The following is a 12726-nucleotide window of genomic DNA, read 5'->3' as shown; positions in this document are numbered from 1 at the left end:
GTCCTTTGGAATAAATCAAACTATTGTAAAGGAAATTACTGAAGTTATTACCAAATCGTGATGCAACGTAGGATTTTTAATGCATTTGACTTCCAGCGAGGATTTGAGAATGCTCTTTGAAATAAAAATGAAGTAAAAATGTTATGAAGACCAAACAGTGAAGTAGTATCATTTTGTAAATATATATAATAGCTGAAAATTGTTTACTTATCCTCCTTTATGAGAACCAAGCTTCTGTGACCTCCGATTAATTTACCATTAGCCTGAACACACAATGAAAGTGAATGAAGGGGCAATTTAGAATGACATTTATCAGCTCTAGAGCTGTCGACTTGTATTATTTCCACAAGGCCTTATATTTCTTGGCTTCAGAGAGGGCTGTGCTGACTTGAATGAAGAGGAGCATTCTTACTACCAAGAATAGTTGCAACACAAGCAGCCTCATTGCTTGATGCCTACAATGGGGAAGAAACACCTCCTCTCTTTCTAACTTGCATTAAATGAGATCAGAACCACCCTTGTATAGTGGACTTGGACAGGACCTTGCCTTCACACCAGGTTAAGAAAAAGGGAACAGAAGAGCTGAGAAAAGGGAGAAGAGGCAAGGGGACGGAAGGAAATAAGCTTTTAGTGATAGGAGAGCTAAGTGAGGCAAAAGGATGAGACTGAAAAAACCTTTCAGGATGGGGATGTAGGTTGGAACCCACACTGCCTTTGCAGTGGGTGAGAGCCATTCCCATCAGGACTAGCTGCTGCTCCTCCTGAGCTGGTGCTGCTCTCAGTCAGATTTCTTCTGGGCAGAGAGCTTTCTGTACCATATCTTACAGGGATCATCCCCTTTTGGTGAGACTTACAGCAGAGGTCAAGAATCCAATGTACATGGAAACCAAAGCCTCTTGGTCTGAGCTGAAACAAGTCTGTGGGCAGGCTTGCTTTGCTTCTCAGGCTGTCTTCCAGATAAATACATGGCTTTGCTATTCAGGGATCCTTGTCTGGCGCAGGGTCGCTGTGTTTGTTTGGTTTGTTTGCTCATTTGTACTTAAAACATTTACGCAACTACCTCAGTACCGATTTCACTACATTATAGTTGGACTGTTGTGAGACTTCTTTGTTTTTTAATTGAAATCGGGGAGCAACAAAGCAAGTCCCCTTCCATTTGGCTGAAATTTTATTTTATTCTAATTTTATTTTGTATTCTAATACAATGGATTTGTATTTCTGTAAAGTAACAAATCCCTTCTAAAAATATTGAATATCAGTTTTACTGGTGACATTTTTAACCCTGCAGCCTAAATCTCTTAGATCGACAGAACTCTGCCATCTAGGTACCTAATTCACTTCTGAGAGTATAGTATGTAGGCTCCTAAGGCAATTCTATGCACTGATTTTTTTTTTTTTTCTATTTATTTCATGCACAAGTTGCCTCTAGGATGGCTTCAGCATCACTTTAAGGATGACAGCTTTGTCCACTATGCCTCTGATAATGTTTATCTGCTATGACTGTCACAAAACTGTGTAGAAATATAACCAAATGTAGAAATATAATCAAATATAACAAAGGTGCTTTTCTCAGAGGCAATGGAAAAGTTGCATGACAGTGCTTTGCAGACTTGTCTTTATGTTTGGAGATATCTACATCATACTTCCACGAGCAATAGGCAGCTGCAAAATTCCTTCTTCCCTGCAGCACACCCCCTGTGTGGAAAGGAATCGCTATTACATGATAGTTACAGAGACTTTGGTGGTAGCAGTAAAACAAACACAAAAAAAACCCCAACCAAACAAACTATAAAAAACCCACAAACCAAAAAAACAAGAGAAAACCCAAAAGCTGAGTCTAATCTCACTCAGCTTTGCATTGTTGTAAGTAAGTCAGGTATAATACTATAAAATTAAACATACTTACAATTTAGGGAGACCAGAATAAGTTTCTTCAGTACCTAGAGCTGGAACCCAGTTGTCTGATGGAGCACTTCTCGGAGCTAAAGGGTGACTTTGCTAAGTCACAGTGTCAGGCAAGAGCCAAGCTATTATGTGATGATTTGATCTAATATCCCATCCATTAGTTCTGCTTATTTAAAGTCAGTTAAAATCACTTCTAAAATGTTCCCCTTGTTGAAAATTCTTTTTTCCCTTCTCTGTTAGGTCTTTTTTTTTTTCCTTTTTTCTTAATGTATTTTACTTTGGTTGAACAAAAATACATTACTTGGCATTTTAATGTTTTTATAGCACTGTCTGTCACTCTTGTCTGTAATCAAGCCAGGTTTCGGAATAATTCCATTACCTTGAAGAGATGTCACCCAATCTTTCTATTTTCACATAATAATAATAGTTGTTGGAATCTAGAAGTTCAGCTTTGCAACAGATAAAAACATCTAGGCGTGTGTGCAAAATTACCCAACTTACTGTCTCAGGTTTTGTTAGGGTGGAAGAGAAGTATTTATTTCCTATGGTGTTTTTGTGCTTGGGATTCTAAGTCTGGGAAGTTCAGGGGAAAATACAAGTTAAAACAAAAGCTAAAGAAAAGGCACCCAAAAAAAACCCCAAACAACAAAGCCAAAAACATTTTTAAAACCCAAATGAGCCCCCATTCACTTGTTTGCCCAGCTTGGCTCATGGTGTTTGAATGTTAAGTGAAGGTGGTCTTCAGTTTTTAATTAATTAATTAATATAAGATTCAAAATAAAATGTAACTGTAAAAGTGCTCTTTATTTTCATGATAGAGGCAAATGTCTTGTTGATGGGAATAATTTCCTCAGAGACAGTGCACATGGATGATGTTCTCTGATCATGTCACACTAATTTTCCAGATTATCAGTCATTTCAGTTCCAAACTAGAGTGACAAGGTGGTATCACATTTGATCTTCGTGTATGTGATACAAGCTCTCAGGTTTAGGAGTTCATGAGAGCTGAAGCCACTGCCTTCGCTTGGGCACAGTAGCACTGTGGTAACATTCTTTTCTCCTCTGCTTTCACAGGATGAAGTGGCCCAGCCTCTGAATCTTTCAGCCAAGCCCAAGACATCTGATGGCAAATCTCCCACATCACCCACCTCTCCTCACATGCCAGCTCTGAGAATAAACAGTGGGGCCAGTTCACTAAAGTCCTCCGTGCCAGCAACATTAGCGAGTCCTTCGGCCAGAGCCAACACAATAGGTGAACTCAGCCCTGTGTGTCCCACTCAGTGATGTGTGTCCCACTCACCCTCTGTGTGCCCCACTCATCCTGTGTATCCCACTCATCCTGTGTGTCCCACTCAGTGCTGTGTGTGTCCCACTCAGTCCTGTGTCTCCCCCTCGCCCTGTGTGGGTGTCCCACTCAGAACAAGGGATAGGTCCTGTTGGGAAGGAGTTTTTATCAGCCACTGCCAGGCAGTGGGCCAAGAGCTAGCCCAGGGTGACCATTATGCTTCAGTTGGTTGGTGTGGGTGAAGCAACTCACAGAGACTTTCTTTTCAGGAGGGGTATCTTAATTTTTACAGAGTGAGAAAGCAAAGGCCTGTGTTATTTCAGATGCTGCTTTAACTTCTAATAAATGCTGGTTTTTACAGGCACACATTAAAGACAGTGACCTGCTAATGGTGGGTATTGGAGACCCATGATATTGTCCTATGTCATCTAAAAGTGGTGGATGAACTTTCAGAAACACTTCTTTAAGTTAAAAGTCTACATCTTTCCAAAATTACAAGTTTAATCCTTAGCCCATCCAAATGCTGAATAGAATATTATTTCACCTTGGTGCAATAAGCAAAGCAATCACCAGGTTCATTCAAGAAAACCCAAAATTTGTTGTTCTATGTTGCAGAAAGTCTTGACTGGCTGTTTTTAACATCTTTACAGAAAATAGTGATAATTCCTCCTCCTGCCAAAATTATGTGTTTGCCGAAAGACCATGTAATAGTAACAGTTTTATTGGTAATTTCATAAGCCTGATGTGTTACGGGGACTGTTCTTTGTATGTGTAAGGAAAATGTGTACACACCCCATTCTTGATGCTTCTAACTGAAATGTATTCCATTAAATGATTGAGTATAACCTGAATCAAGGTTCCATTATGTAAATCAAGCTCTGTTTTGGGAATTGAGTGAGGCAGATGTACTTTTGCTACTGTCTCCCAAAGCATCTCCTGCCTGGCCACTTTCAGGGATAGCACAGAAAACCCCAAAAGAAGCCATAGGTCAAACCTATCAGAAGCTATATCTGTGATACAGCAGTGCTATGCAGTAGTATTTATTTGATATGACATATTACAATTATATAAATATTCTTAAAATATCACATTACTGATTGCTAATGTCTGTATTGCTATTAACCCTACACTCTAACTGTGATACATAGTAATGTATTTTATCTTCAATTTGCTTGACCCTGCTGCTCTCCATGCACAATGCATCATTTTTTTTTTTTTTTCACATGAGATTTTTTGTCCTTAAGTAGAAGGAACATCATATTTCAATGGGAAATTAAGCATCTGACTTGCATTTCAGTGGCAAAACATCCCTTGTTCTCCCCTCTTCAATCCTCTTTTCCTACATACCTGGTATTTTCCATTGACTTGAGACCCCTGCAATTTACTTCTTTTAATAAGGTGCAGATTTTGAAATGCTGTACCTTTAATGAGTGATAATGTAATTGGATAAAAGCTGTGAGGATGAACAGAGCTTTAAAGGTCACTCTTGTAAGAAGAATTAATGCGTTATACCATTAATAAACCATGGAAAACCGTGGAGCAAAAGATAACATATTTAAGTTATTGTTAATGACATAGAGTTCACTGCTGTATATCTCTCTTCTACAAATATAGAAAGTGACTTTTTGAGGTTGCTGAGCTGTATGGGTAAGATAAGCTGTCTTTAGCTGGTGCAGGAGCTGGATGGACACTTCTAGTAAAGGTTTATCCTTTAATGGAGGACTGCAAGAAGGAAATGCTCCTGAACACCCTGCATGGTCTCCTGCTAACTGCTAGGTCAGATCCAACACAAATCACAGCAAGCAGAACTCCTTGCCATGATGAAACTCCTCGGTGATCTTGAAGTAAGCATGAAATCCCATGGCACCCTCTAGCCGGAGCTACACCAGGAGAAATTTTGGTAGCATTTTTAGCAAAGCTACAAAGGTCTCTAACGTGGTAGGGAAGCTGAATCACTTTCTCATCCTGAGTGATAAACCCCTCTACAAAGAGCCACTGGGAAACACTCAGTAACTTGTCAGAGAGTTGCCTCCACCTCTGGAATGGTTGGAGCTGTCAGCACTAGGCACAAGCTCTCTGTCCTAGGTGTGCACAGCCCACCTTGCTGGCATGCAGCTGAGCTGTCCCTTTTCACCACCACTGACTTCAAATCAAGCCCTTCTCTGAAAGCAGCCCGTCAAGCTCCTGGGCTCCCATGGCATGGAGAAATGCCTGTGTATTGTTCAGTTTTCTTTGGGGGACGTGAACTCGGAGCCTCAGGGATTATGAGCAGGGCTGCACTCAAGCATACAGCTCCACAGCCCTCTCCAAAGCCATCCCTATAGCACAAAAATTGTGCTACAGACTGAGCAGTCACAAATGTCACAGCTTCATGTATGACTTTAAATCCAAGCATTTCTTTTTGGGAACAGGCTTATGTCCGTGTACTAAAAACAGAAACAACTTCTCTCTGCTCTTTGCCATTATCTGCAACATCTCTGTGTTAGTTTGGCAATCCTTGGAACTAAGCTCATTTTATGTAATGCAGTTCCCCTCTCTGTCAATAATTCACCACCTACCCTAAACAACAATAATTTACATTCAACTCGCTTCTATATTAATCATTTCCCTGCACACCAGCATCTTGGCAGCTACTGAAAAACATAAGGAGTGCTTGCTTTTATTCACTGTCATGTGCCAAACTGTCTCAAAGATAGCAGTATTCAGGAAAAGCCAAATAGTCTGAAGAAGGGCATGAATTCCAGCTCCTAAGCAAATTTGGCTCTGTTACAGACTGAAAGTATTATACCTAGACTACAGCAAAAGCAGAACTAATACTGCTGTTTGTTTGTTTATTTGCTTCCTTTTTAATTTATTCTGACTACATGCAAGGTTGATCAGATGCAAAGGTTAACAGATGCAAACTGGGGAAGAAACCAAGGAAGTTGGTAAAATGGAGATTAAAGAAAGGAAAAAACAAAAAAGAAAAATCAGCTGGTAGCACTGTGCTGGTGCAGGCTATATTCTTCCTTATGCTGGGAAAACTGGAATTACAGGAATTCCATTGGCTGGGAATTATTGAACTGGGTCATTTGATAAAAGCAATGTGGATCAAGTTATTTCATATAAAACTCTCAGTGTTCCTGGGATTTTAGCTCAAAGCTGTTAGTACAATTAGCAACAGTCAAACTGCACAGGAACTTCTCTTTCTAGCTTTTTTTTTTTTCTTCAGGGAAGATGGGAATATCAGTCCCACTCTATCCACAGTCAAGAAAAACCAACAATAAAACCCCAAAGCAGGCTAAAATCCTGACAGCAGCACAACACTGAACTAATCTGACATCAGCTTCTTCCTCAGAAATGTTTTAAGCAGCAAGACAATGTCCTACGTTTTTTGGCAATCAGCAGATCAGATAGGAGAGTCTAGCAATACAACAGGGATGTGTAATCTGACATGATTAGACAAGGCTCTTTAGGAACAGAACATTCATAATTGAGACAAAGAAAGAGTATTAATAACACTTTCCTAACACAGCAGTTAGCCATTTTATATTTCCTTTCTTTAATCTTAGTGTTTTTCAACAAATCATGGGATTTAATAGCGTGTTTTGGCAGATTAGAGGATTTATGGCCCAGATGTTTTTTGTTCTAAAAATGGATTAGGGTGTAAAGTTTGCTGGAATCCATGGAACATGTTGAGGCAAGCCGGTCATTTTGTGTGTGATTAGTGCCCGCCTTCTGTCTCACAGTCCCTCCATCTGTCACAATTCACCAATGGATCTGGTTAGATTTAGCCTCATGTCACAATCAGAAGTCCCTTTTCTGGATAATTTCATATTACAGATTCATTTTATGCCGTTTTTATGCCCTAGTTAAAAGACAGAAAGTGTGTTTGTGTGTGTGTGTGTGTGTGTCTGTGTGTGTGTGTGTGTGCAGACGTGTGAGGATGTGGAGGGGAGAGAGGGAGGTTGATAAATATTAGCCTCTACTTTAATATCTGAAAAATACACTGGGGCTTGGAATCTCCCATCAGTATTCTACCCTGCAAATCACATGCAGATCATAATAAGTATAATCTACAGTACGCTAAAGGAAAAAAATGACAAAGTGTCACATTTAAAATTAAACACTATTAGCTGCGCTGGTGATGCTTGTAACATTTTAAAAGGAAATAACTCAGTGACTACTAAGGCTAAGCCCTAGGCTGTGAATTTGCAGCAAAACAGTGGACATTTGACCTACTATTAGCAGCATGAATAGGAGCGGGAATGTAGGTCCGTGTAGCTGTGGTTTCTTGTACATTTATGAATGACAGGTGGCGGTGGGGAGTATTCAGTGGATGAGGTTTTTCTTCTCAACCATTATGCATTTCATATGTATAGCAAACGACCGCCACCTGTGGTTTATTTTAATGCAGTCACAAGTTCTAAGAAGGGGAAGAATGAAACGGTCTATTTTAAAGAGTTTGGGATTGCTGGTGTGATCAGAGCTTCCCTTAACTCTTAACCCAGTTACATCCTGCTGCATAAAAACCACAGGGCCAACCTCTGCAGTGTCAGGGAAATATTGAAACTAATGGGATCAAATAGCAGCAGTGAGGATTTTGGCACCAAGGTTTCTCAGGCTTTATGTCCAGGTGGCTCTATCATAACAACAGCAGAATTACAGAGCACAGGCAGGTTTGTGGGCATTGCCTTTTAACTCTTTCTCATTAACAATGGTAAACTGCATTCCACTGCTGGAAGCTGAAGTGTTTTCCTGTAACTTCCCTTTTTTTAAGACATCCTTTCTTCTGTCACGTCACCAGGTTATTTAAACGACCACGATGCTGTCACCAAGGCAATCCAGGAGGCCCGGCAGATGAAGGAGCAGCTACGGAGGGAGCAGCAGGTGCTGGATGGGAAGGTGGCCGTGGTGAACAGCCTGGGTCTCAATAACTGCAGGACAGAAAAAGTGAGTTTCCCAGACTCCTTCTGCAAAGGGTCAGAGTGTTCTTTTGCCTCTGCCCACAGATATACAGGTTCTTCCTCCCTTGTCGTCCTCCTTCTTATTCTATTTTTTCTTCCCCATATTTGAAACAGAATAGTTAAAAAAAAAATAAGTGAAAAGCAAAATGGAAACCACAGTCAAAAGATGACATGAAAGAGAGACCTGGGGACCTCTGGGGGAGAATGGGGAGGAGGTAGAGATAGTTAAAGCCCTCACAAGAACTCTGGAGAGCACTAAATCTCTGTTCCAGACTGTCAACATGCATTAAGAGAAGGTGATATTGGAAATCTCTGGGTCCAAGTGGAAATCTTGCTTTATGGAAATGCTTACATGTGTTTGTGAGATGAGCTGGATTTGAAAATATTCAAGCTTCTTTAGGAACATAAGCTTTGCTGATATTCAGGCTCAGCTTCTGGGTATTTAGCCTTGTGAGGTCATCATATATGATATTTTGTGACCATTGCAATGTAGCACTGTCATGTCATGTTAGATGACTGAAGAGAATTGAAAAGTGGAGAATTGACAACACAAACTGCACCAAATATTTGCAGTGAAACTTAGAGGCAGCAGAACGTATGGACCTTACCCCTTCTGCTTTTGGACTGGTCTGTGAAACTGTGCTGTAACAAAATACCAACAAAGTGGATATTCTCTAGTAAAATCTGTATGTGCTCTCACTGCCGTGTGTGTCAGTGGGGTTGTGCTTTGCTTCTTTTCTCAGTGAGTGTCTGATGTCTCTGTGTGCAGTGCCTTGGCATCTGGAAGATAAATAGACCTGCCAGTGCTTGCTGCCACATTCATTGTGAGCTGTCCTTACAATGCTGCCACCTAAGATACACATCTCAGCTCTGTGTGTCTCAGCATCGTGTGCTTAGCAAGACTTTCTTCCCTGCTCCTCTCCTTCCCTGCAGTATTTTCTGGGGTGATACAGCTGTTGTTGTGCAGTACAAGGATCCCCATTGTCACATTTGGTGTCAGCTACATTTAATTGAAACCACTTCTACTGTAAGGCCTTGTGCAATTCACTGAGACAGGCAGTTAAATAGATTGAATAAAAATGATCAGCTGTTTAGCAGAAACTTGAAACCCAGTCATCCTAGGAAGCTTGCGAGTCAAACAGGATTGTCCAGAATGAGCAGATTGCTGATTTGGATAGCTTTCCATTTTGCCTGGTTTTAGATGGAGTTTGATCAATAAGCTGTGAGAAGCCATCAGCCTGTGTAATGAATGTTAAATGTACACTGCACTTTTTTTCATTGGCCTGTCCTGGGTATCAGTAATATAGAAATGACTCCAATTTCATGCACTTTTTGGAGAGGAAGGGGAAGGAGAAAAGAGGTCAGTGTAATAGGTGTCTGGAAGTACATACAGAGGAGCAAGGGTGCTGCTATGGGGAGAGGGGAAGAAAGAAAGAGAAGGCTAGAGCATGTTTATGGCATTTCACAGAGAAGAACACCAGAAGAGAAAAGGGAAAAGCAGAGTGTCAGATACAAGAAGAAGTGATCACAAGCACAAAGAAATTTATATTCAAATATTTAAGCATCCTTGAAAGGATGCTCGGAGCAGAAATTCCTTTTCTCTGTTCCCCATGTAGAAATGACTTTAACACTCAGCCAGATGCTAATGCAAAGTGACTCAAGCTATTCCTCGCAAGCATAGCTAAATTGCCATTATTTGTTAAGCGCATTGAATTCAGCTGTGGATACAGCAGTTGGTTGCATTCAGAAAGCATCTGTACCTTTTTTTCCTTTTTTTTTTTTGGTTTTTTTTTTTTGTTTTTTTTTTTTTGTTTTTTTTTTGTTTTGTTTTAAATCCTCCAAAGCAGAGACAACTCTACCTATCTCCCCCCTCTCCTCCCTTGTGCTGGCTGGGAATTGTCAAGTGACAACCGACCAAATCCTTTTGGACAGGAAGCCTTCATCCTGAGTTCTATATACTTGCAAAGCAGGCCTTGTGGTTGGATCAGGAAGCCCATTAAAAGCACTTTGATGGTATGGAAATTCATCTTCATGAAGCACCCAGGCCCCTAAGCAGCATGCTGTTTAGCTGTGGTTACAGATCAGTCATTCACATTGGAGGGCAGTAATTGTGCTGACGGCTTGTTCGGCAATGGAAGCACATAAAATAATCCCAGGCCCTCCACCATGGCATTGCAAGTTAATCTTCTTTAATACAGATCAGCTGTTGTTCTAACACATGACTTTATGCTGGCTCTAGTGACTCTGCACAGCTTTTTGATTAAGTAACAGGAGTGGAACCAGCTGCATTCACTTTATTCTGTTACTTTCCTATTCTTGGGATTCTCCTTATTCCTTCTGTTTTCACTTCACACCCTCAACCTCAGTTGAAGTTTATTTTCCTCTCTAATTCATACCTCCTGGTAGGCTCGTGGAGGGCAGACAGGAGTTCTTTTACAAGGTAGCGGGAAGAAAAAATGGTTTGCTCAATAGAGAATTTTTCTAAAGCAGCTGTAGGCTTTGGGGGCTTGATACAATTAATGCCAGAACTTTTTTGGGACTGGTTTGAACTCGATGATCTCAGAAATGTTTTCCAACCTAATTGATTCTGTGATTTATTTTAATGTGTGAAGTTCATATCCAGACAAACAATCCAGCTTCTCTAAAGTTTGTCTTTTTGCTCTAGGACATTAAGATTTTCTCACTAAGAGCAAGATTTGAGAGGAAAGGAAGTGTCACCATTTTTAGTTAAACTTTATTCTGGTTTTCTCTGTTTTCAGAGGCAGAGAATGAGAAAGTTGGGAATTTGGTTAGCAAGAAATAGTGCTGCAGTTTTTTTACAGAGTTTCCCTTTTCAGAAGCTCAAGGTCCCACCACAGGACTTAGTGGTAGCCCCTTAACTTTTGACATTATGTCTGTCATTTTTGCTTCCTGACCAGAGAATTTGAGATGAGGGGTTGAATTAAGAGAGCATTATCCTAAGGTATATCTATATATCACTGGGCATATTAGTACTTAGAAATGCACATTAGTATTTATAGGTAACAAACACTCATGTGTGGGCTATCCCAGATTTTTTTTCCCTTCTTTGCTGCAGTGGGCAGTGTTCTTTTGGAGGCTTGTGATTCCTTGAGACCTGTTGAGCTTTTTGTTGCAAGAATTGCTTCTGCAGCCTTCCAGTGCAGGGGGATTCTGTGCCATTCCCAACGTTTATGGGAGACTCTTGCTGGGGATTTGTCTGCCAGGGGTAGCTGGGCAGGCTTGGCGCTGGAAATCATCTTTGGGAGCCTCTGTTAAAGCTCTTCGGGCTATTCATATGTGTCCTGTTTTCTTGCTCATGTTCCCAGTTGGGATCATCCCTGTGGACAGCCAGACGTGCCAGATAAAGCAGCAGTCAGACAGGAAGTTTGTGGAAATAGAAACTGTATAAAAGGAGTCGCACATATGAAAAGATTTTTAAAAATCACTAAGATGATTTGGGTGAGTCAGTTTTTGGGCATCCAACTTGGACCATCTTGACGGATTTGATTTTCAGAGGATTACAGTAAAAACTCTGAGTATCACTATGAACATGGATTTCACTAAAACCTATTTTAATTGCAAATGCAGTAAAACATATTTTTACATTACTTTTCTTGGAAACATTTCCTTGTATAAATTAGAAGAGTATGTTTTTGTGGTTCCTTGGAAACCCAAGAGCATAGCTTTATTTGTAATTGTCATCTACAGTTAATTATAATTTGATACATACCATACGTAAACAATGTTACCTGGGGTAAACAGCACAACAGGCAGCATCAGCTAGGGAGCTCTGGCCTCTCTGTTCAGCTCCAAAACAGAAAGGGAGGTGTGCACAAGCCCAAAGAGCCAGCACTCCTGCAGGGGTAGCAGCACAAACATGCACATTGCCAGGCAGTGATTCCCCACTGCTCCAGGCTCGGGGATGTACCCTGTGACAGAGGAGGAGCAGGGCACACAGGCAGCACCTCTTCCTCCTTTGTCACTACTTTCTGAGTGCTGGCAGTGCCTGGGACAGCTGTGTAAGGACACCCAGCCCCAGGAGCCTTTCTGATGTGTAGGGATGGACTTGCACTCCAAGCTGAGTAGATCCCAGTACCTGCCCCCTTCTCTTGCTGAACCTGTGGTGCAAGTTCTCCCTGTTACTGCTGGGAGTGTGTCCTTTTAAAAGGATCTGGCATGTGCTTGTCTGCTGGGTTGTGACTAAACAGCTATTTGTAACAATATTTATTCCAGCATTGTAAGCTGGAGCCTATTACTCATGCTTATGGAGCACCAGGTTCAGGATGTCTTTCCTCCCATTCCAAATCACCCCTCCTCCCTCCATTCTTCCCACTCCCACCTCCACCTCTCCCTGTTCCCCTTAAGAAAGTGCCAAACATGAAATGACAGTGACCAATGTTGACTTAATGTGGATGTTTAATAATGAAAAAAGTGTGTCAGTTCCAGGGTTAGTCACAAATGGAAGAAAGTATATTGGGTGGCAGCCCTGTAATAATTTTACATTCATCATTCCTTCTGATGCCTCATTGGCTGCCTGATGGATGGGGAAGGCAGAGTTAACTCTTAAGAAATCGCTGTGATCCACTGAGC

General features: G+C 41.0%; 1 protein-coding gene across 17 annotated transcripts in view; it reads left to right on the top strand.

Annotated features, from left to right (window-relative positions):
* The window catches only part of SOX5 (SRY-box transcription factor 5), a 609634-nt gene that overhangs the window by 570264 nt on the left and 26644 nt on the right, over window positions 1–12726 (top strand). For 14 of the 17 annotated variants that reach the window (XM_077783333.1, XM_077783325.1, XM_077783327.1 and 11 more), the window contains 2 exons: window positions 2980–3157; window positions 7950–8122. In XM_077783333.1, the coding sequence (XP_077639459.1) occupies window positions 2980–3157; window positions 7950–8122 (351 nt within the window). The remainder of the gene's footprint in view (window positions 1–2979; window positions 3158–7949; window positions 8123–12726) is intronic. The other 3 variants (XM_021551981.2, XM_021552006.3, XM_021551982.3) reach the window with 1 other exon arrangement.

Source organism: Lonchura striata, chromosome 5 (assembly GCF_046129695.1).
Source record: "Lonchura striata isolate bLonStr1 chromosome 5, bLonStr1.mat, whole genome shotgun sequence".
In the NCBI taxonomy this organism is placed as follows: Eukaryota; Metazoa; Chordata; class Aves; order Passeriformes; family Estrildidae; genus Lonchura; species Lonchura striata.
The sequence above is the reverse complement of the archived record's forward strand: the minus strand, read 5'-3'. Positions and strand labels throughout refer to the sequence as shown.